The 20534-nt window shown below is 45.1% G+C and overlaps 2 protein-coding genes across 2 annotated transcripts in view; both read left to right on the plus strand.

Moving 5' to 3' along the window:
- The window catches only part of LOC133339060 (uncharacterized), a 75557-nt gene that overhangs the window by 13585 nt on the left and 41438 nt on the right, over positions 1-20534 (plus strand). The window contains exons 2-4 of the mRNA XM_061547181.1: positions 17883-17953; positions 18750-18854; positions 19669-19827. Of these exons, the coding sequence (XP_061403165.1) occupies positions 17893-17953; positions 18750-18854; positions 19669-19827 (325 nt within the window). The 5' untranslated portion in view covers positions 17883-17892. The remainder of the gene's footprint in view (positions 1-17882; positions 17954-18749; positions 18855-19668; positions 19828-20534) is intronic.
- The window catches only part of LOC133339061 (uncharacterized), a 254530-nt gene continuing 241605 nt past the window's right edge, over positions 7610-20534 (plus strand). Inside the window, exons 1-2 of the mRNA XM_061547183.1 lie at positions 7610-7657; positions 8518-8612. The gene's annotated coding sequence lies outside the window, so the exon portion shown is untranslated. The remainder of the gene's footprint in view (positions 7658-8517; positions 8613-20534) is intronic.

The raw sequence follows: 20534 nt of genomic DNA on the forward strand, positions 1-20534 counted from the left end.
GACTCTAGCCGCCACGCATATAAAGGATTTATAGTGAAAAACTTTGTTTTTACTGGTTATACTTATTATGGAAGCTGTTTAGTAAATGCGAATCTTTGTAAATGCGGGTGTTCATAAGTCGATGAATGACTGTACTATATAGCCGAAACGCGTGTTCGATAAAGCAACATTGACCAAGGTTTCCCAGTCTTTTGACTTTTAAGAGATATTTACAGGTGCAGCAGCTCTGCTGGTGCTTTGCTTTCGTCACTGCTAATGGAACAAGACTCCATTTGAGGGAGCTCTTGGGAGCCCCTCGAGATAGGAGGGTGTTTGTTTTACTCTCTCGAATTAAATAATTGATTTGTACGAATAAATGTTCGTGTACAAATCGTACCTCTCCTCCCTGCTACATACGACTTATTTGCCTCACTGTCGTGGACCCGTTTTTACTGACATGCTTGTTCTTGAGATGATTTATGTTTGCTGGGTTGTTGCTGTAATTTATTTGATTTATTTTTTAGTTACCCCGAGGACTCTTGCAAATAGTACAACTTTGATCTCTCAAGCTCTCGTTGGTTAGACAAAATACACTTGATTATAGATATGATGGGGCGTCGGTGCAGGGAGAATGAATCGAACTGGCGACCTCTGGTATTGCAAGTCCAGTGTACCAACCATTATGCCATAGTATCATCCCCTGTGTAAAAACTAAAAGCACTCACACTGTTTATGTTTGTATTTCTCCAGTTGCTAACTTGTGCTATATTGGGAGCAATACTTTTGGAAAACAAGAAACACCCACGACTTGCCCAGCAGGAATGGATGCTTGTGTCACTTTTCAATTCACATGTAAGTTTACATTTCTAAACGTCTTCACAGAGACAACCACACATTTCACCAACCGTTGTCAATCCACTGCTGGATGAAGGCCTCTCCACACCGGTCGCCCATCTCTGGGGATTCCGCAATGCAAAAACCCAACAAGCGCCTGCAGACACACTCAGAACTCTTCGCTCCACTCGATGAACGCGTTCCATCCCTTGGCTGCCACTCCATTGTCCTCGACCATTGGCCATCACTCGTTTCGAGCATTAACGTGTCCTGGTCAAGTCCACTTGCTTTTCCAAATATAGAATTTCAACTAGAAAGTGCGCATTTAAGCGTGGAAAGATGCATTGCTTGTAATTGCACCGAAGGACAGAGAGAGGAACGTGCGTGGATTATAGAACAGACTGCACGTTAGCGACATGAGGACACAAGTGGCATTAAGCAACAACAGAGACGCTGGGCGGCCGTCGAGAAAAAACGAGTGGCAGCCAAGGAACGAACGTTTCTGTGAGCACGTACACAGAAGACACGGACCGATGAGATCTGCTCACGTGCAGGGTGGATTGTTGCATAACATGATCGTGAGAGGTGGCGGTGTTTTTGATGAAGCGTTCGTCTGACAGTCGATAGACCTCCGCGGATGACGACAAAAGATTAACTTAAATGTTTCTTTATTTCTATTTTAGCTGGCACCAAAACGGGCAACGTATATGCGTGCACCACTCAACAGAACTGCCAGAACCCCATTACCCACAAGACGACTCTGGAAAATGGAATGCACACCACCGGTTTCCCCGGAACAGCCGGAAGCATCGTGTGCTGCACAGTGGACAACTGCAATCGTGCTGGGGCCGCTGCTACGGTTCACAGGGTCGTGGTCTCAATGTCATCCTCACCCTATCTCATTCTCCCCGTCTCACTCCTCCTCTCACGCGTCTTTGCCTAAATCCTAGGGATTGCTGGGAGCAGAAACGGGAGGTGAAATGTAAGAAAAGGCGTAAATATAAGAACATGTTTTTTTCCTTTTTGGGAATAAAACGGTTGTGTTAAGATGTTAAAACACCAAACTGAAACCTTTGCAAGGAATCTTGTCTGCATTAGCCACATATACTTGTGGTGAACATGCAAAGAAAACAATTATATGCTCTGATACTCTGATAGTATATGATGCATTGTCTTTGAAACTGATTGATCCACAGCAGACAACTTTCTTTAGAGCCTAGTCTCAAACAGTGTGAGACAGAGGACGCCAATAGGAGAACATCACAAATACATTGCCACTGTCAGGACTATGAGAGCTCGGGGTGAGCAGCATCTTGTCTCCGACTTGTCTCCATCTTGTCTCTCATCTGATCTCCGTCTTGTCTCCAGTCTCGTCTCCCGTTTTGTCTCCCATCTCATCTACAATCTCGTCTCCCAAGGGACCCATTGCTGGTCCCAGGTCACGTGGTGTCCCCAGCCTCCAATAAGGAGGTGGCGAGGTTCAGCCCTCGTACAGTAACTCACACTGTACACGGATACTGTACTGTACAGTGTTGCACACTACATCAATTGATTTCGTTCCCTGCACTTATTGTACAAGCTATATTCAACAATATAACATATTTTACATAAAAATACTTCCAGTTTAATGTGTTGAGGTTGATGTTGGGTAAGATAATACAATGGTTGGGGGAGTCTCATATCCTGGCTTTCCCATTTGAGGTTGCGGATCGCGGATTTTTACGTTCGTGGCTATCCCCCCCCCCCCAAAACAACTTAACCCCCAGCCACGATGGGCAAAGGGTTTGCTGTGTACGTGTTAAGTATAACGTATACATGCCATCACATCCTCCGCATTTTCTTGGTTCTTTCGGTAAAGTCACGTAGAAGGGAAGTAATAAAATAATAAAAATAAAACATAATAAAATAATTCTCACGACGTTTCGGCCACAACGCAAGCAGCCGTCCTCAGGTGAAAACCAGGTCCGTCGAGGCGACAGAGTCTGAATGAAACAGCACACGAGCTTGGAGCATATATATATAAGCTGGGCGCCTTGACAAAGGAATTTGCATATCAAGAGGAATTTAGCATATTTATGGGAAATGCAGGAATGTGATTAGTACTACATATGCATGTGCATTATGCAGGATTAACAGCATCAAATGGAGCTGCAGTTGCTGCTGCTGCAGTTGCTGCTGCAGTTTCTGCTGCTGCTGCAGTTTCTGCTGCATCCTCCGCATTATGACACTCCCCACCCTCCCATCTGTGTTTCACAATCAAAGTTGGGGTGCGTCTTATAATCCAGTGGAGATTGTACAACTTCGCGTTGGGCACAAGTTTGGCATGCGTCTTAGTGTCTGGAGTCGTTTATATAAAGGGTGCAGGTAATAGGGTACCCATTAAAGGGCAGCATAGTTGAGACAAATTCACAGAACTGTCGCAGCCCTTTCATGAATACAATTTTGGATAAGGGGCCGTCCATAAATGACATCACGCACCTAGGGGGGGAGGGGGTGTTTGAGAAATGTGGCGTCACATAAATAAATATTAATTGAATACAATTGTTATAACCACTATTTTTGCTTAATTTTCATGATTAAGTATTTGATTATTTAAATTTACTAGGGTTACCTTTTATTCATTCCATGAATTAGCATTTTGCTTCTCCATGGGAGAATGGAGAAGCATACATAAAAAATGATTGTTATTAAACATTTTGATTCTCATGATTCTACCAGGGCTTTTCATTCTGTGGAATGAATATGTGATTGTTATAATTGTACTCTCCATTAACGCACTACAATGGCAATGGTTTAAAGTGATTTGAAGCATGTTTTATTTTCAAAATGGAAATATGGTTTTTGGGGGGAGGGGGGCCAGAGCATTGTGACGTCATATTTGAGGGAGGTCTGACTTTTTGTGACGCCGTGTGACGAGGGGGGGAGGGGGGGGTCAAAAAAATGCCAAAATCGCGTGACGTCATTTATGGACGGCCCTTACGGACCTCACGATGCCATAGGGTGGCGAGATGCTAACTCCCTCGCCTGGTATGCAGGGGTCGTAAGTTCGATCCTCACCATGACGCCTGCTGTATATTTGAAGTTTGCATCTCTCTCTCCGTGTGGTCGAGTGGATTTTTCTCCGTTTAGATTATTTAGATCGTTTCGATTATTTTGCTGCTATAATTTTCCACGTGATAAGCCACTGCATTGAGCTATCATTTGTGATTGCCAGGTCACTTCTGAGAATGAACTATATAGCTCAGTTGACCTTACCTTTTAAAATAAGATTTTAAAAAATAGTTTTAGCTTGTGTATGCATGCATTAAGGAGTTATTTACGCCAGTCTAATTGTTACGGGAGATCTTCGTTTGAATAAAATGTATTATTAAAAGTTCACTAATATTTGTCGGTTGTTTCTGGGTGGCAAGGGTGGCACAGTGGTAACCAATCATTGCGTCCCACACTTAAGAAGTACCTCCAACTTCAATCCTCGAATGAGTGGAGAGGTGGTTACGTGACGTCATCTCTCATGGTTCGTGATGGCAGGTGTGCCGTGAGGGTACAAAAAGACGACCCTCTGCGACGGAGATAGATTAAACAATGCTGTGCCCGCGCAAACGTGCATTTGCAGGATTACTTGCACATTAAAAATAAAAACCTCTCAGCCTAAACCTCTCAGTCTGGGGTCACCGCGTTGGCGAGATGTTTGGGGGGGGGCAGGTGATTATTTTGAACCCAGGAACGTGGAGATATTTTTCCCACCAGTTCTGTTATTTGTGGAATGCTGTTCTGCCCCAACGCGTACGGCGAGGTCTGCCCCGTATTTGTTCATTCTCGTGGTGGAGAGCGAAATTATTTGTGCTCACGTCACTCCTGGCTGAAGATTATCCACGACAGAGAAAAACTAGAGAGAGTCGTCGGACTACTCATCCTATAGGTGTGTTGTGACATAGCATCGGTCACTTAGCAGCATAGCGCTTGTTGTTGACGGGAAAAGGGATCTGCAGTTACAACAGCCCTGACTGACAGTGGGTCACGTGATAAACCAGAGAGAGGGATGTAGCGGAAAGGCTACAGAAGGGGCACGTGAGGAAAGCCCGGGAACCCGCTAGTAGATTCTTTAAAGGGGGCGTGGCCAAGGCAGATCGAAACCAGGCTGGGAGGATAAAAGGGGGCCCCCGAGCAGGAGCTCGGGGCTATCATTTGGAGTGGGATCCCGTCAGGGAAGGCCCACGGATGTATGGAGCTCTTTTTCAATAGCGACCTGGCTATCACAAATGACAGCTCAACTAAGTGGCTTATCACGTTGACATTTATAGTAGCCAAATACTCAAAATGCTTAATGTTGATTCCAAATGTGGAGGAGAAAACTGGAGGACCCGGAGAAAAATCAAACTCCAAATATGCAACAGGCGTCAGGTCGGGATCGAATCCACGACCTCCTGTATACCACGTGAGGTAGTTAACATCTAACTCGCCACCGTGGCCACCACGTGATGGCAAGTGTCGAGCCAGATAATTTCTTGCACGCACTCGCGCTCGTGAGAACGAGGAAGTTCGCACAAAAGATATATTACACACCAGGCAAATACCACATTTCATCATGTCAGACAAGACAGGCTCCTGCCTCGTCCTCACGTATACAGTGGTATAAATACCAATGGCAAAAAAGAGCACTCTCCGTCAATGGTATTTTCCCCCTAGCAAAATATCAGTCATGGTCAGCCAGCAGCAAGTCACCGCTGAACAATGGCCTCTGCAAATCGCACTCTAATCTATTCCTAGATTATTCGGCGATGTGACAAATGCTCACCCAGCACCTGCCACACATGGCGTGACTTCGGTGCCCCATTTCCTTCAGTTGGGCCGTCCTCTTGGATGCATTCCTTTGGCTGCCACTCAACATCGTTGACCATGAACTATGTATGTATGTGTGTACGTATGTATGTCTATGTATGTATCTTTATATGTATGAATCTATGTATGTATGTGGCGAGCAGTGGCGCATTGGTTAGCTGTAATGCGCTACAAACCCAGTGACCCGAGTAGCTGGTCAACACCACGTCTGGCTTCGTTTGTCTCCCAAGTGACACTGTTTACTACACATCGGATCAGGTACTCATTTAAGGCTGAGTCGACCTAGGGGAGGCCCAAGGCCGGTTCAGATAATCGCCGCTGGTGTTGGTGCCGTGAGCGGGAATCAAACTCGGGTATCTTACAGGAGAGAAACATGCAAACTCCAAATATAAAGGCGTCAGGATCGGAATCGAACCCACGACCTCCTATATACCAGGCAAGGTAGTTAACATCTTGCCATCATGACGCCCCTACGTGGAAGTTATATATTAACCAACCCCCCCTATTTTTCACGATTCCTCACTGTCTATCATTTTGAATGATGTAACAACAACAAAAACACAAACGAAAATGAATGACGTGGATTTTGGTGGCTCTTTATACATCAGTGGATGGACAGAGGTCTGTTGGTTTTCTTCTGGTTGAGTACGTAGCACGTACACACACATCCCCTTTGTCAGCTCACTTTGTGGATTTAAGGGGCTCTGCTCCCTGTGCATGTTTGGGGGTTATTTGTCGTAACCCTATCACTCTGGCCAATGCGAATTGGTACAAGCAAGGAGGGGTAGATGTGGGAGCAAAGCAGCTAAGTACAATATATATTTAATATGTATAAACTGCCCTTCTGTTATTATAGTGGCCAGATGTATTTGTGGAACTGGAAGCACTCACCCTCTGATCGACGAACTCTGGAATACCCATTCATACTGCTGGGAGGACAGAATTGGAGGGATTAAAGAAACTAAACATTCCATTGCTTCAACCGTCATGCTAGACGATCGAATTTCAACTGATGTTTGCAATTTGCTAGAATGGATATTGCAGGTGTCATAATACCAAGACGACAAAAAAGCCCTGCCAGAGTCCTGGGTGCCACGGTGGCTAGGAGATGTTAACTACCTTGTCTGGTATATTTAGAGTTTGCATGTCTCTCCCCCAGAAGTAGCGTGGATTTTCCTCTGGGCTCTCTGGTTTTTTCCCTCTACATTTAGAAACACTGTGTGAATGAATCATGGCTCATCTCACGTATAACTCCGAGCCTAATAGGAATTGAAGTTTTTAAATAACATATTAGTCCCGGCTGGGAATCGAACTCAGGTGACTGGGGTTTAGAGGGCAGTGCGCTAAATCACTGCGGAAAATCTCGCAGCCATAATCCTGAATTTGCATGCAATGGCCAGATCCCCACAGATATCCAGCAGACCTTTGCACTTTTCCGCATTCTTGCCATTTTAAACGTACCCTCTGGCACCGAGTCACTTTTCTCTAATATCTCTTCCAAATCTAAGCTTGCAATGAAAACATTTATTTTAATATCATCCCTTTTAAACACTTGAAATTCATTTTGAAATTAGTCTTGGAATATAGAAACTGGATTCCATGATTACTTAGTCACCTGCCTGTATTCATGTTATGTATGTTGAACTTCTTTCGCACCGTACGTATCCAACAGTGCTAATCGGAGGTGCGGGCCAAGGACAATGAACTAAACTAAAAAATCTAATTAGTTTTCAAACTAGATTTGAAATACATAGCTCCCGTGACTTCCTAATATCAAAAGGAAGAGCGTTCCAGACGGCTGCTGAAGCGCACCTGAAAGCGCCGCACAAAGCACGTGGAAATATGAGTGGGTGGGTGGGTGAGTGGGTGGGTGGGTGGGTGAGTGGGTGGTTGGGTGGGTGAGTGGGTGGGTGAGTGAGTGGTGAGTGGGTGGTGAGTAAGTGGTGAACTGTTCAAACTGCTGCTCCACGTAGTCAGACACGGGCCTCCAGCTGGTGAGAAAGTGGTGAGTGAATGGTGAGTGAGTGAGTGGGCGAGTGGGTGAGTGGGTGGGTGGGTGAGTGAGTGAGTGGGTGGGTGGGTGAGTGAGTGAGTGGGTGAGTGGGTGGGTGAGTGGGTGGGTGTGTAGGTGAGTGAGTGTGTAGGTGAGTGAGTGGTGAGTGAGTGGTGAGTGAGTGGTGAGTGAGTGGTGAGTGAATAACTTTGTTATTGTACCAGGTGTAAAGGACACTGAGCTATAAAGTATAGCTCTTTTTCAGAAGCGACATAGCTATCACAGATGCATCTTCTCGGTTCTTTCAGTAAAGTTACGTAGAAGGGAAGTAATAAAATAATAAAAATAAAACATAATAAAATAATTCTCACGACGTTTCGGCCACAACGCAAGCAGCCGTCCTCAGGTGAAGACCAGTCTGTCGGGGAGACAGACCAAGAAGATGCATCCCTGCAGTCACGAAAGCTTTAAATCGAAATCTATCACAGATGGTTGCAGCTCAGCGAAGTGGCTTATCACCACGTGGAAATGTATAGCAGCAGCAGCCAGATACTTGAAAAGCATGTTTCTAAATGTAGAGGGGAAAACCCGATTACACGGAGGAAAATCCACACGACTGCAGGGAGACAAGCAAACTATCTGTTTGCTTAAACACATTAATATTATTAATCATTGATCGTTTCTGCGTGGATTAAATATCGGCAGTTCTATAGGATTCGGGGTGGAAGGTGCGTCAATCGTACGCAGGTGGGGGGGGGGGGTGTAAAAAGTACGCGTGTGTAAATGGAGGGGGGTAGGGGTCAAGTGTTGACAGATTTTTGCGTACGTGCTATATGGATGGCCCCTTAACTCCTATATATATGCGCACACAGATCCACCGTGTGAGTGTCCGCTGACTTCGTTTGAAGATCGAGATTCACGCCTGGTCGTAGATTTTCAGCTCCTTTCTCAACAATTTTCAAAGTCGGTAAGTGCAACACACGCGCTGTTGTGATATCCGTTGCGTATCACTAAATTGTAATTGGGCACTGTCGTTCTTGCATCGAAATAAAGGCACGCCAAGGCACATTGTGACTTAAGTAGGAAGATTTGTAAAGTTGTTTTACCAGGAGGGGTACCTGCCACGTAAATTTTTTTCTGAACAATGCTATCGTTTCTGTCGATTGCTCCAAGAAAAAATACAAATAGTTACTTTAACAAATGAGAGCCATCTTACGTAGGGGAGTTGATTAGTTGCATATTTTGGTTGTTGTTAGTAAAAAAAACGATTAAGTAATGGTAGTCACAAAACCTCAGTATTTTCGGTAATAAAGGATTTTATTTCTGGTTTGATCGCTTAAAATATATAAATGTAGCTTTAAATCAGCCACCATCACCTGACACAGCCAATATCAGTAAGGGGTTTGTGTCACGTAACACAAAACGTGTACAATTAGTTTGCTAGTTCAGCACGAACCGGTTGTTTTGTGTCGGAGAATTAAACCCACGACAAAGTTCACGCTTATTTTGTGGAAAACGTACAATACCTCTGATCTGCATATCAGCCAGGAAATCGCTTGGGTTGACCTTTGATGGATTTTCTTCCTTCCTAATACCTCCGTTGAATATTTGTCGTAAGTTTGCACGGCGTTTAGCGACTGCGTAGGAAAGACGTCTATCCCTGTGCATGGCAGCAAAATATGTTCAGAAGCTGAACGGCAAAGTTGATGCTTAGCCACAGGAGAGCTTACCGGAGAAAGTTTGTGTGGTTGTGCTATTTCTACATTCACACTAGCGCAGACTTCACTAGTTTACTATGTGAGACCACGGTGGCTAGGGAGATGTTAACTACCTCGCCTGGTATACAGGAGGTCGTTGGTTCGATCCCGACCCTGATGATGCCTGTTTCTTGGAGTTTCCGTGTCTCTCTCTCTATCTCCGTCGTGGTCGCATGGATTTTTCTCAGGGTCCTCCAGTTCTTTTCCCCTCGATATTAAAAAAAAACAGGCATTTAGGATATTTGGCTGTTGCTGAGATATATAGCAAATTTTCAAAAGCAACTTGGCCACAAATGATAGCTCAACGAATTGGCTTATCACGTAACACAAAACTTGTACAATTAGATTACTAGTTCAGCACTAACAGGTTGTTTTGTGTCGGAGAGTTAAACCCACGACTACGTTCACGATTATTTCGTGCAAAACGTACCCAGTAACGGACGTTTTTTAAATTTGGAGAAAAAATAACTGGAGGACCAGGAGAAAAATATACACGACCGCGGGGAAAGAGAGAGATGCGCAAAATCTAAATACACAACAGGCGTCGGTGTCGGGATCGAACCCACGACCTCCTGTATACCACGCGATGGAGTTAACGTCTGGCCGGTTATAATGTGTATGAGCTCCCGGACCAGAATGGAACGCGGTGCCTCTCACAACTAATTACCAACCACAACGTCGCTTTTATATTTAAAATGGCTATAATTTTTAGGTTTTAACTCTCTCTCATTGTCGTATCATCATCATCATCATGATCCATGGACAGATATCCCTGTAGGTTTAAACTGCACATTTCATCATTTGTTTCCACTTTCCTTTGTCTTGTGCCCAACTGTTCAATTAGTAGGTACATCTTTCTGGCACCAATCTCTAAATAGTCACCGTCAAGTCAATATGTGTTAGGTCTTCCTCCCTTTTCCGGTTCTTTCCATTTTTCTGAGCACACTTTCCACTATCTTGTTCTTGTCCATCCTTGTACATGTGGTGCCCAAATAGTACCCAGTTCCCCTCTCATCACTGCCTGCATCATCATCGAGTTTATATATTTACGCAATCTAACCCAAAAAAAACCTCTATTATGGATGATATTGGTCGCGAAGCCTACGTGTTAAACTTCTTGAACTTCCTTACTTGTGCCTTGCAGCAAGAAGGGGTCTAACTCCAATTCTCCACTGGCACACCTTTCAGTGTATAAAGTAGTGTACGTACTCCCGTTTTATCAGAGTGAGTAAATGTGTGAGAGTGAATGAGTGTGATTATGTGTGGAGAGTGGTAGCGGAGCGATTAGCGATACACTGCACTGTGAACCCGGCAGAGTTCGATACCCGCTAACGGTCACCAACACCAGCGGCGAAATTAACCGACTCTCGATTCAGCCTCAAATGAGTACCTGATCCAATGTGTAGTAAATGTCGCCACTGGGGAGACAAACGAAGCCGGGCGTGGTGCTGGCCACCTACTCTGGTCGCCGGGTTCGTTTCACATAACAGCTAACCAATGCGCCACCGCTCGCTACATACATACACAGACATGCATACACATACATACACATACATAGTTCATGGTCAACGATGTTGAGTGGCAGCCAAAGGAATGCATACAAGAGGACGGCCCCACTGAAGGAAACGGAGCACAGAAGTCATGCCGTGCGTGACAGGTACTGGGTGAGCATTTGTCGCATTGCCAGATAATCTAGGGGTAGATTAGAGTGCGATTTGGAGAGGCATTTGTTCAACGTTGACTTGCTGCTGGCTGACAATGATTGATCATTTGATAAGGGGAAAATGCCATTGAGGGAGAGTGCTCTTTTTTGCCATTGGTGTTTATGCCATTGTATTCATGAGGACTAGGCAGGAGCCTGTCTTGTCTGTAACGATGAAATGTGGTATTTGCCTGGAGGGAGTGTAATATATTCTGTTTGTGTGGACTTCCTCGTTCTCAAATGCGTGCGTGCGTGCAAGAAATGATCTGACTCAACACTTTCCATCACGTGGCGGCCACGGTGGCTAGTGATATGTTTACTATCACACCTGGTATACAGGTCGTGGATTCGATCACAATCCTGACGCTTGTTGAATATTTGGAGTTTGCATGTCTCTCTCCCCTTGGTCACGGGGATTTTTCTCCGGGTCCTCCGGTTTTCCCCTCCACATTTGGAATCAACATCACGCATTTTGAGTATTGGGCTACTATAAATGTACCAATAGGGGTTTTCCCCTTTTTTCTGGCAACAAAACTGACACCTTTTGCAAGGAATCATGTCTACATTAACCGCAATACTTGCAGTCAAATGCAAACAAAAACACAATACTCTGGTAATTTATGCATTGTCTTTTAAACTTATTGGTCCACACCAGAGACAGCTTTCTTTGGAGCCTCGTCTCATATGGTGTTCGACCAGATGACGCCAAAAGGCGCACAGTTCAAGACAACGCACTACCAGAGTAATAAGGGCTCGGGGTAAGCAGCTACATCATGGGACCTCCTTTGCCAGTACCAAAATATACCAATAGGCGTTTTCCCCTTATTTTCTGGCTGTCTCTGGTGTGGACCAATCAGTTTAAAAGACAATGCCCTCTACTCTAACTGTGCCACCTGTCTTGAATTATCTCAACTTGTACATTTCCCTGTCCTCCCTAGGCTGCCTGTTTCCAATCATCTCAACGTGTATGTGTGTGGATTTAATGCTTCTCTATACAGTCTCCTACTGCCACCTGTTCCCTGCACACTGAGGAGTGAGATGCCCTTGTAGTTGTTACAGTCTGTGCGGTCCCCCTTCTTAAAGAGGGGGACCACCAGGGCATCCTTCCAATCCTGTGGGGCAGGGGGTCTGAGCGACACACACATACATACACACATGCATGCATATACACACACACGAACACATACACACACACATGCACGCACACACAAATATATATCATCGGTGTACTTTTCCGCATGTTTGACATCTTACAGCTGCCCTGCAGAAGCGGTGAATTAACTTTTTTAAATAAACAAAGCAAAAAGTTATCTCTTTTAAATCTTAAAACCCGAAAGTATCACCGTGACTTGAAGCATTTTTTTGAAAGGCGATCCCCTTGTGAAGAAAAGCGTGGACTGGTTTATTATTTATTTATATTTGGGGAGTATCTGTTTTTTAAAACGGCAAGCCAAAGCAAAAAAAAGGAAGGTGCTGCATTTTCTTGTTGTTGAAAAACGTGCCTCTGTGTTCAACCCATGTTTAGCTAAACCGGGTTCGGCTCTACTACACCGTCACCTCCCCGACGCCCAGTCACGTCTCCGCTCCTATTCCCTTCTGGCTGCCCTCCATTGGAATAAACTACCACTGCACGTCAAAAGGGCAACTTCACGAACCATGTTTCCGTTCCTCAAGACTCATCTCTTTTTCAATATTCTATCCCTCTACCCCCTCCTAGCCTCGTCCTTAAAACCTTAACCAGCCTCCTCCTAACCACGCCAGTGCTACCTTTTCTTATCATTACCCTCCAGTACCATCCTCCCAATTCCTAACCTCACCCCTCTCCCTTTCCTTATCATCACCCTTCCTAGACATCCATTCTCCTCCCCTACACTCGAATCCCATCCCTTTTCCCCACCAGCCAATAACTAATGCACCATGTAGAATTATTGTGTAAAGGAGAGCCGACACAAGATTGCAAGAGGTTCGTCTTTTAATCCTTTTCTCCCATCCACACCTGTCCCCTGCCGTCCCAATCTCGTTCCCGCCAAAGGTCCCTTCTTCCCACCCGTTTTCCCGCTATATCTCCTCGATTACCCCTCCCACTAACCCTCCTATTGGTGGGAATCCTTCCCCTGACACCCCTACAATTGTAAAGTGCTTTTAAATTATCGATGAGAACTACTGTATATACAGCATCGTATCACTTGCTGCTTTTTTACACACTCTATTCAACTTGCACTGTTATCTGTTTATATTCTTTCAAATCTTTGAGGCTTTAATATCATCGAATCTTCGAAGCCTAACAAGCTAACATTTTATACAGACTCGTCGTCTCATGTGGCAATTCAATATTTAATTTAAAGAACCAGTCCAGGTTCCGCCCATCATTGGCTTTTTTTATTTCACTATTTAAATTTGTCTTCTACTTCTGTCAACACAATCCTCTTACCTTCAAACTACTGTGGTGGTTGTCTTTTTTTTAGGCCGCCGGTTGGGAAAGAAAACAAACCTTTTACTTATTGTGCGAGACCAGTGGTTCTCAACGTGTTGGGTCCCCTGATCACCGGTGGCTTGCGACGGTTGGTCCGCTGTGGATGTGATGGAAATCGATCAAACGATCGTTCTTTACATTGTGTGTGCGCCAATATTGTACTCTAGAGTAGGCTTCGGTTACACATTAGAGCGGAGATGGGAAGGTTGGATTCGAAAGTGTGAAAGAAGCTCATCATGCATACAGATGTAATGACAGAAAAATTACCCCAAGCCAATATGCAGCCGAACGGCAATTTGAAAGTAAACAACGTTCTCCGATTGGCAGAAAGAGGCCTCTACCGTGATTGGTCGGGACAGACTCTTAAAGGAATTGGAGGTATAAGGTTTGAATGAGAAATTGGAAAACAGACTCCGTTAGAGGGGAAGAACAGAGATTGGCTAAAGGTAAAAAAAACAAGAACAAGAAGGTTTGAGAAAGGGGGCTGAGGAATATATAAGGGGAACTAGCGGTTAGTACCCGGCGTTGCCTGGGCGAAAAAGGCAGACACACATGTAGTTACACACGCAAATGGACTCACACACACACAGAGTTACACACACAAATCGACTCACACATACATACATAGACTGAACAAAAACCGCCATTCGCCACTAAGTGGCGGTGACGTCACGACAACGCTTGTGCCAGGCTATGTGCACCTTGAGGCCACGTGAAGTGTCAAACGCCTGCTGGCAGGAGGTCACGGGGCAAACCCAGATGGCACAGGTCGACTGACTGAGATGGCTGGCTGATGCTCCACCTGTGGCCCCTACTGTGGCAACCTTCTGTGCTTTAGCCACCCGGCGCTCCGCTCGTTGTTATGAGCGGCACTCCTCCACCCTCCGTTGTTGTTGGAGGGTGACTGCCTCCAACTGCCCAGTAGCGTTCTTCAGGAGCCTCCTCCACTGAGGCCAATCTTGACACCGCTGGTACCAGTCATCCGCAAGTGGACTCAGCTCCTGTACCATATCACTGCATGTCTTCTCCAGCCCGTGCCGCGCCCATTTAGCCCCCTCGATCCGGCCGAACAAAAGCTGTTTAGGCATGCGGTGGCTGGCCATGCGGGCTACATGACTCAGGCAATGCAGCCTTGCCTGCCGGAGGTCACCGATGGGACTTTGTCCACATCTTTGGAGGATTTGTGAGCTCCTCACATAATGCAGCCTGATTAAACTCAGAATGGATCATAGGTAGGCCATCCTAAATGTTTATAATCAGCGAAGATGTTCTATTAGGGGGGTCCAAGTTTCGCAAGCGTAGAGAAGGGAGGGAATGACCGTGGCCGAGAAGACCTTAAGCTTCGTACGGAGTGATAGACCAGGTAGCTTCCACACAGTGTTACGCAGCCAATGAAAAGATAATGCAGCTCGACTGATTCGGAGTGAGACCTCTGCTGTTAAACCGGAGCCGGTCATTAGCACACTGCCCAGGGAAACTCTCCACTGTCTCCACAACTGCCCCATCACCAATTGGGAGTTGTGGGGGTGGAGTGTCCGATGGTACAAAATAGCCAGGCAGGTGCTTAGTTTTGGTGGGGCTGATGGTAAGGCCCCACCTCTTGGTGGCAAGCTCCAGGTTCAGCAGCAGCGCCTCGAACTCCTCCTCCGAGTGAGTTTCAATTAGCAGATCATCGGCATACATAACGTGGTTGAACAATAGGGTGCCATCCCTTGACCGCACCCGGGCATCGATCAGCCTCCCATTATATCTGTAGCAGATGGGAATTATTCCGGTACAGGCATTGAAGGCTTGACGAACAACGTGGTCCAAATATATATTAAATAATGTGGGAGCCAGAGGACATCTCTGTTGCACCCCAAGGTGTAAAGGGAATTGCTCTGAATCACGGACACGTAGTTAGACGCGGGGCGGCTCACCATCATGAAGATCCTTTAGGATGGTGATCAGTGGGTCAGGGACTCGGAAAGCACAAAGAGCAACCCAGAGGCCAGGCCTACTGATGGTATCATAGGCCTTGAGCAGGTCAATAAAGCACACGCATGGACTAAGATGCACACATGGACCTACAGACACGCAAAGAAATGGAGTTACACTGACTAACATGGAGGCATGCACACACAGCGACTAACACACATGCACATGGACTGAGACACACACACACATATCGACTTACAGACACACACACATATGGACTCACACACATATAGACATGCACTTGAGATACACACAAATGGAGTTACACACACATATCGACGTGCACACATACAGGGACTTACACACATACATACATAGAGTGACACACACATTGCTGTACACACACATACACACGTGGCCTATCACACATAGACATTGACTTGAGATATACACACATGGAGTTACACACACATATATGGATGTACACACATACAGCGACTCACACACACACACACTGACTCACACACAGTAATACGTGGACTTACACACACATTGACGTAAACACACATATATACCTACACACACACACATATGGACGAAGACACACACACATGGACTTACACACACACACAGCGAATGATATGCACACAAATGGACTGACACATACACATAAACACTTTGACGTACACACACACATGGGGCGTTGTCCATTCGAAAAAGACAAACACACACATAGAGTTAAAGACACGCATGGCTCGACATGCACACACATATGGACTCAAAAACACACACATCGACGGGCACAGTAATCCCTGATGATGACACAGCTATCAGTATGGCAGTACTACGTATGAGGAAATAGCGTGACGTTAGCGATGGAAACAATAGAAATGTATTTAAGAAGTAATCAGAAATCACAGACTGGCAGTAGACTGTGGCAGCGTCATAAAAGCGCAGCAAAAAAAGTGAAAATTGAGCAACGTAAAAATCCAAAAAGACTTTTGTGCACACAAACATAATTATTGTAACATCTGTCAACTTGTTTCATAATGGTAAACAATGAACCTGAGTTGTTACCTGCACACAATATCTGGTAACGTATTTGTTTAATAATGATAATAAGCAATGAACATGATTAATGATCTGCACACAAACATTATTATTGTAATGTTTGTGAACTAATGTGTTTAACAATAGTGAACAATGAACTTGAGTTAGCGTAAGAAGCAAGGAACTTACCAGAGGCGTGTTGAGGCCTTGTGCCATGCGTAGCCCCCGTCCTGGCCTATATTGGCGAGGCGGCAGAGTTGGCACATTGCCAGGCTAGGGTCTGGGCCGCCACCCTCCCTCCCAGCATCCCCCGCCCGTGCAAGAATAATGGTATGTAAGCACTAAAATATTATTATCTATGGAGTATGTACTATAAACTGGACGCATCGTGTTAGGGGGGACGAAGAGGATATGACACTGTGAAGAAATATCGGCAGCGTGATGTGTGTATGTGTTGGCTGTAAAACGCGTAAAAGGAAATGTCCCCGTGAGTTCGAGCGAACGCGCAGCATTTGGCAGGGTCCGCCCCCCCCCCACGCAATTGTCGTCACTTGGTACGGTCGATGTCGCGTAATAAGTAAATAATGAATAATAGAAACGGCACAAATGTGTTAATTAAACTACATTAAAGTTTACGGATGGGAAAACGGAATAGCCTATTCCCACCGCAGGGCTTAGGGCGTGCCGCCTGTCAAATTTCTTTCTACGTGAAGCCCACCGTCCGAGAGTCAAATCGACCGCAAGCGCGAGCGCGCGGAGACTTTTATAAAAAAAAAGAAGAAAAAAAGAAAGATGGAGGTGGGGTGTCCATTTGGAGGACATCACCTCTTCATGGTTATTAATGAGGGGGGCTGTTCAATGTGGAGTGACGTCACCTGCTCACGATTATTGAGGGTCCGGTCCATGTGGAGGACGTCACCTGCTCATGTTTATTAATGAGGGGGGCTGGTCGATTTTGAGTGACGTCACGAGAGGTAAGGACATTCCTGGGTGATTATAGTAGGTATAGTGTGGAGTAGTGTATAGTAGTGTGAATATGTATGTTGAACTTATTTAACACCATATGTAGCTAATCAGAGGTGCGGGGAAAGAACAGCAAACTAAACACAACGAGCAGCAGTTCTAAAGAAGTAAGATTGTCAACCTAGATGGTAATGATTTAAAAAGTTGCATGGCTCCCAGTAGCTTCCTAATATCACAGGGAAGAGCGTTCCAGACGGCCGCAGAAGCAGCACAATCTGAAAGCGCCGCGATAATGCGGTGACCACAATCGTTCGTTTGTTAGCCAAAATACGCTGCTGCCAGCATGACCGTGGTGTGTGTTTTTGTATTTTGCAGGTGGAGCAGCATGAACATTACCCTGATTCATGTTCTGGCGGCTGTCATCTGGCTCGCTATGAGCGTCGAAGGTGACGTTTTTCACTCCACTCCTCAGCTATACGTTTGCATTCATTTAGTTAGTATATAGTCTGTCCTCTTGTGTTGCATTAGAAATGTTCCTGAAGAACACCGCAATTAACTAGACTTTCCACTACACTAGACACTGCTATAAACTAGAATGTACTACTATACACTACCCCCCACACCTCCGATTAGCGCAACGGTGGGACTAAGTTACAGTCCAACCGTAATTATTAAACAGTTATATATAGCTAAGTTGTTGCGAAGCTGTAAATGTGTGTGTTACCTGTACAGCGTCCATCCGAATCTGAATAGATTTCCCGTACCCTGAATTGATTACTCCACTGGTGGGCGTGGTGTACTGTGCAGTCACGTGGGTCTATGGGTCCAATCCATGGTCATCATTAACTCCATTATTTACATTAAGCCCATTCCAGCTACGTGTCTCTCTTCCCGTGAATATGTTAACTACCTCGCCTGGTATGCAGGAGATTCGTGAAGTGCGACCCTGACGATGCATGCTGCTGTTATATGTGGAGTTTGCATCTCTCTATCCCCCGTGGATTTTTAAGCCGGGTCCTCCGATTTTTCACTTTACATTTAGAAACACAGGTGTAGAATGGTTGGCTGCACTAAATTTCCACGTGATCATATTAGTCACTTCGTTGAGTTGCTATCATTTGTGATGGCCAGGTCGCTTCCAAAAAAGAGCTACTACATAACAGCTGAGTGGGGCCTTACACCTGGTAAAAAAAAAAAAGGTTGAGTTTAATTACTAATATGCGTCTTTGTACAATTTTGCAGGACTGATTCGCTGCTACGCCGGAAGTGCTGCTTTAGGGATTCCTGAAACACATTCATTATGTGCAGCAGAGCAAGACTCATGCGTGACGATGGAACTGACTGAGAGTAAGTGCTTCCGGGTCAAGGCTGCTATATATTTGGAGTCTGCGTCTATCTCTCTCCCGAGATATGTTATCTCCCTCGCCTGGTATACATTAGGCAGTGGGTTAAATCCTGAACCCTGACGGTGCCTGCTGTATATTTGGAGTCTCTTCCCATGGTGGCCACTGCATTGATTTTTCTTCGGGTCCTCCGGTAATATAAGCATTGTGCTGAGAACCGATTGGCCTACACCAGAGATAGCAGCCTACTTAACGACCTTGTCTCTGCACCAGTGACAGACCAGAGAACAACGCTAAAAGGTGAACGGTGCAAAGACAATGGCAAGTATCAGAGCACTTACAGCTCGCGTTGAGCAGCGATTATATATATGGCATACCTTTGATGCCAGTATAAAAATAATGAAGAGATACGAATAGGCTTCATACCCTTTCTGGCAATAAAACAGGAGTTGTGTTAAGATGTTCAAACCCCAAATAGATACTTATTGTACGGCATCATGTACAGCATTAACCGCACAGTACTTGTGGTAAACATGCAAACGAATGTACTCTAATAATATATTGTAATATATCAAAGCATGTTCATTTGCGATCGATTAACTTCATAAATTTGTCACAAAACCGCGATAGCTAAAACCCACGAGAGGGAATGGCTTTGCTGTGTTTGTATGTCATCCTCTTATTTTGCACATTTTGGGATGCGCTTTACCAACAACAAAAAACGTTAGATTTCATTACATACACGTGCAAGTTATATGTAATTTATACTTAACTGCAGATTTTCTTGTTTCTTCTCTCCAATTACATCTCCATTCCAGGTGGTATTCATTACCAGGCCAGAACCTGTGCCACAAGAGCACAGTGCGATGCGTCCGACTTCAAGGACCAGATGAAACAGTACATCCTCGATCATCAGCCAACATTCGTTGGCACCGTCGATAGCACCTCCTGCTGCCGGGAAATTGATTGCAACCGCGGTAATAAAAACACTTATGGTGGCGTACTTAAATGCGTTTGGGTTGTTTTCCTGAAAAACCTAAATGCGGTTACCATACAGGCTGTCCCGGAGATACGATACTTCCGGGCTTTCGAATGCCCACATGCTTATGACCGCCCGCGTGCTTATGACCACCCGCGTGCTTACGAACAGCTGCGTGCTTACGAACATTCCCTGTAAGATGAACCGCGGAACTATTTTGTTTGGTGGAGCGATCCTCCGCTAGATGTGACAATGCCCCCGCATCCCGCGTGATGCACTCCCCTTTTGACAAGCTAACCGAAAAAACATTTTCATGTTACTTTATTTTATGTTTAATTATATTCACTATTCAGTATTTATTGCAGTATTACGTGAAAATATAAAATGTCTTATTTGTGAGTTTAACTATCCTTCCGTGCTTTTATTGAAACCGTATAACTTTTTTTATGGGACTGGTCGTATTTACTGCACAATTAACTATTCTAAGATACACCAAAATCTACTTGCGAACGGCTCTCGGGAACATAAAACCCGTTCCTTCATAAGTCAAGGACTCTCCGTATGTACGTTTGGGTCGCATTCTTGAAAACACGAACCGTGTATGTTAAATACAACCATACCATATCATCTCACCGTGTTTTCACGTAATATCCAATTGTATAACCTGATGGGCGATTTGACCCAAAGCTCAAATGAAATAAAACA

Source organism: Lethenteron reissneri, unplaced genomic scaffold (assembly GCF_015708825.2).
Source record: "Lethenteron reissneri isolate LAM-NWPU_2019-01 unplaced genomic scaffold, ASM1570882v1 scaffold_1640, whole genome shotgun sequence".
Lineage (NCBI taxonomy): Eukaryota > Metazoa > Chordata > Hyperoartia > Petromyzontiformes > Petromyzontidae > Lethenteron > Lethenteron reissneri.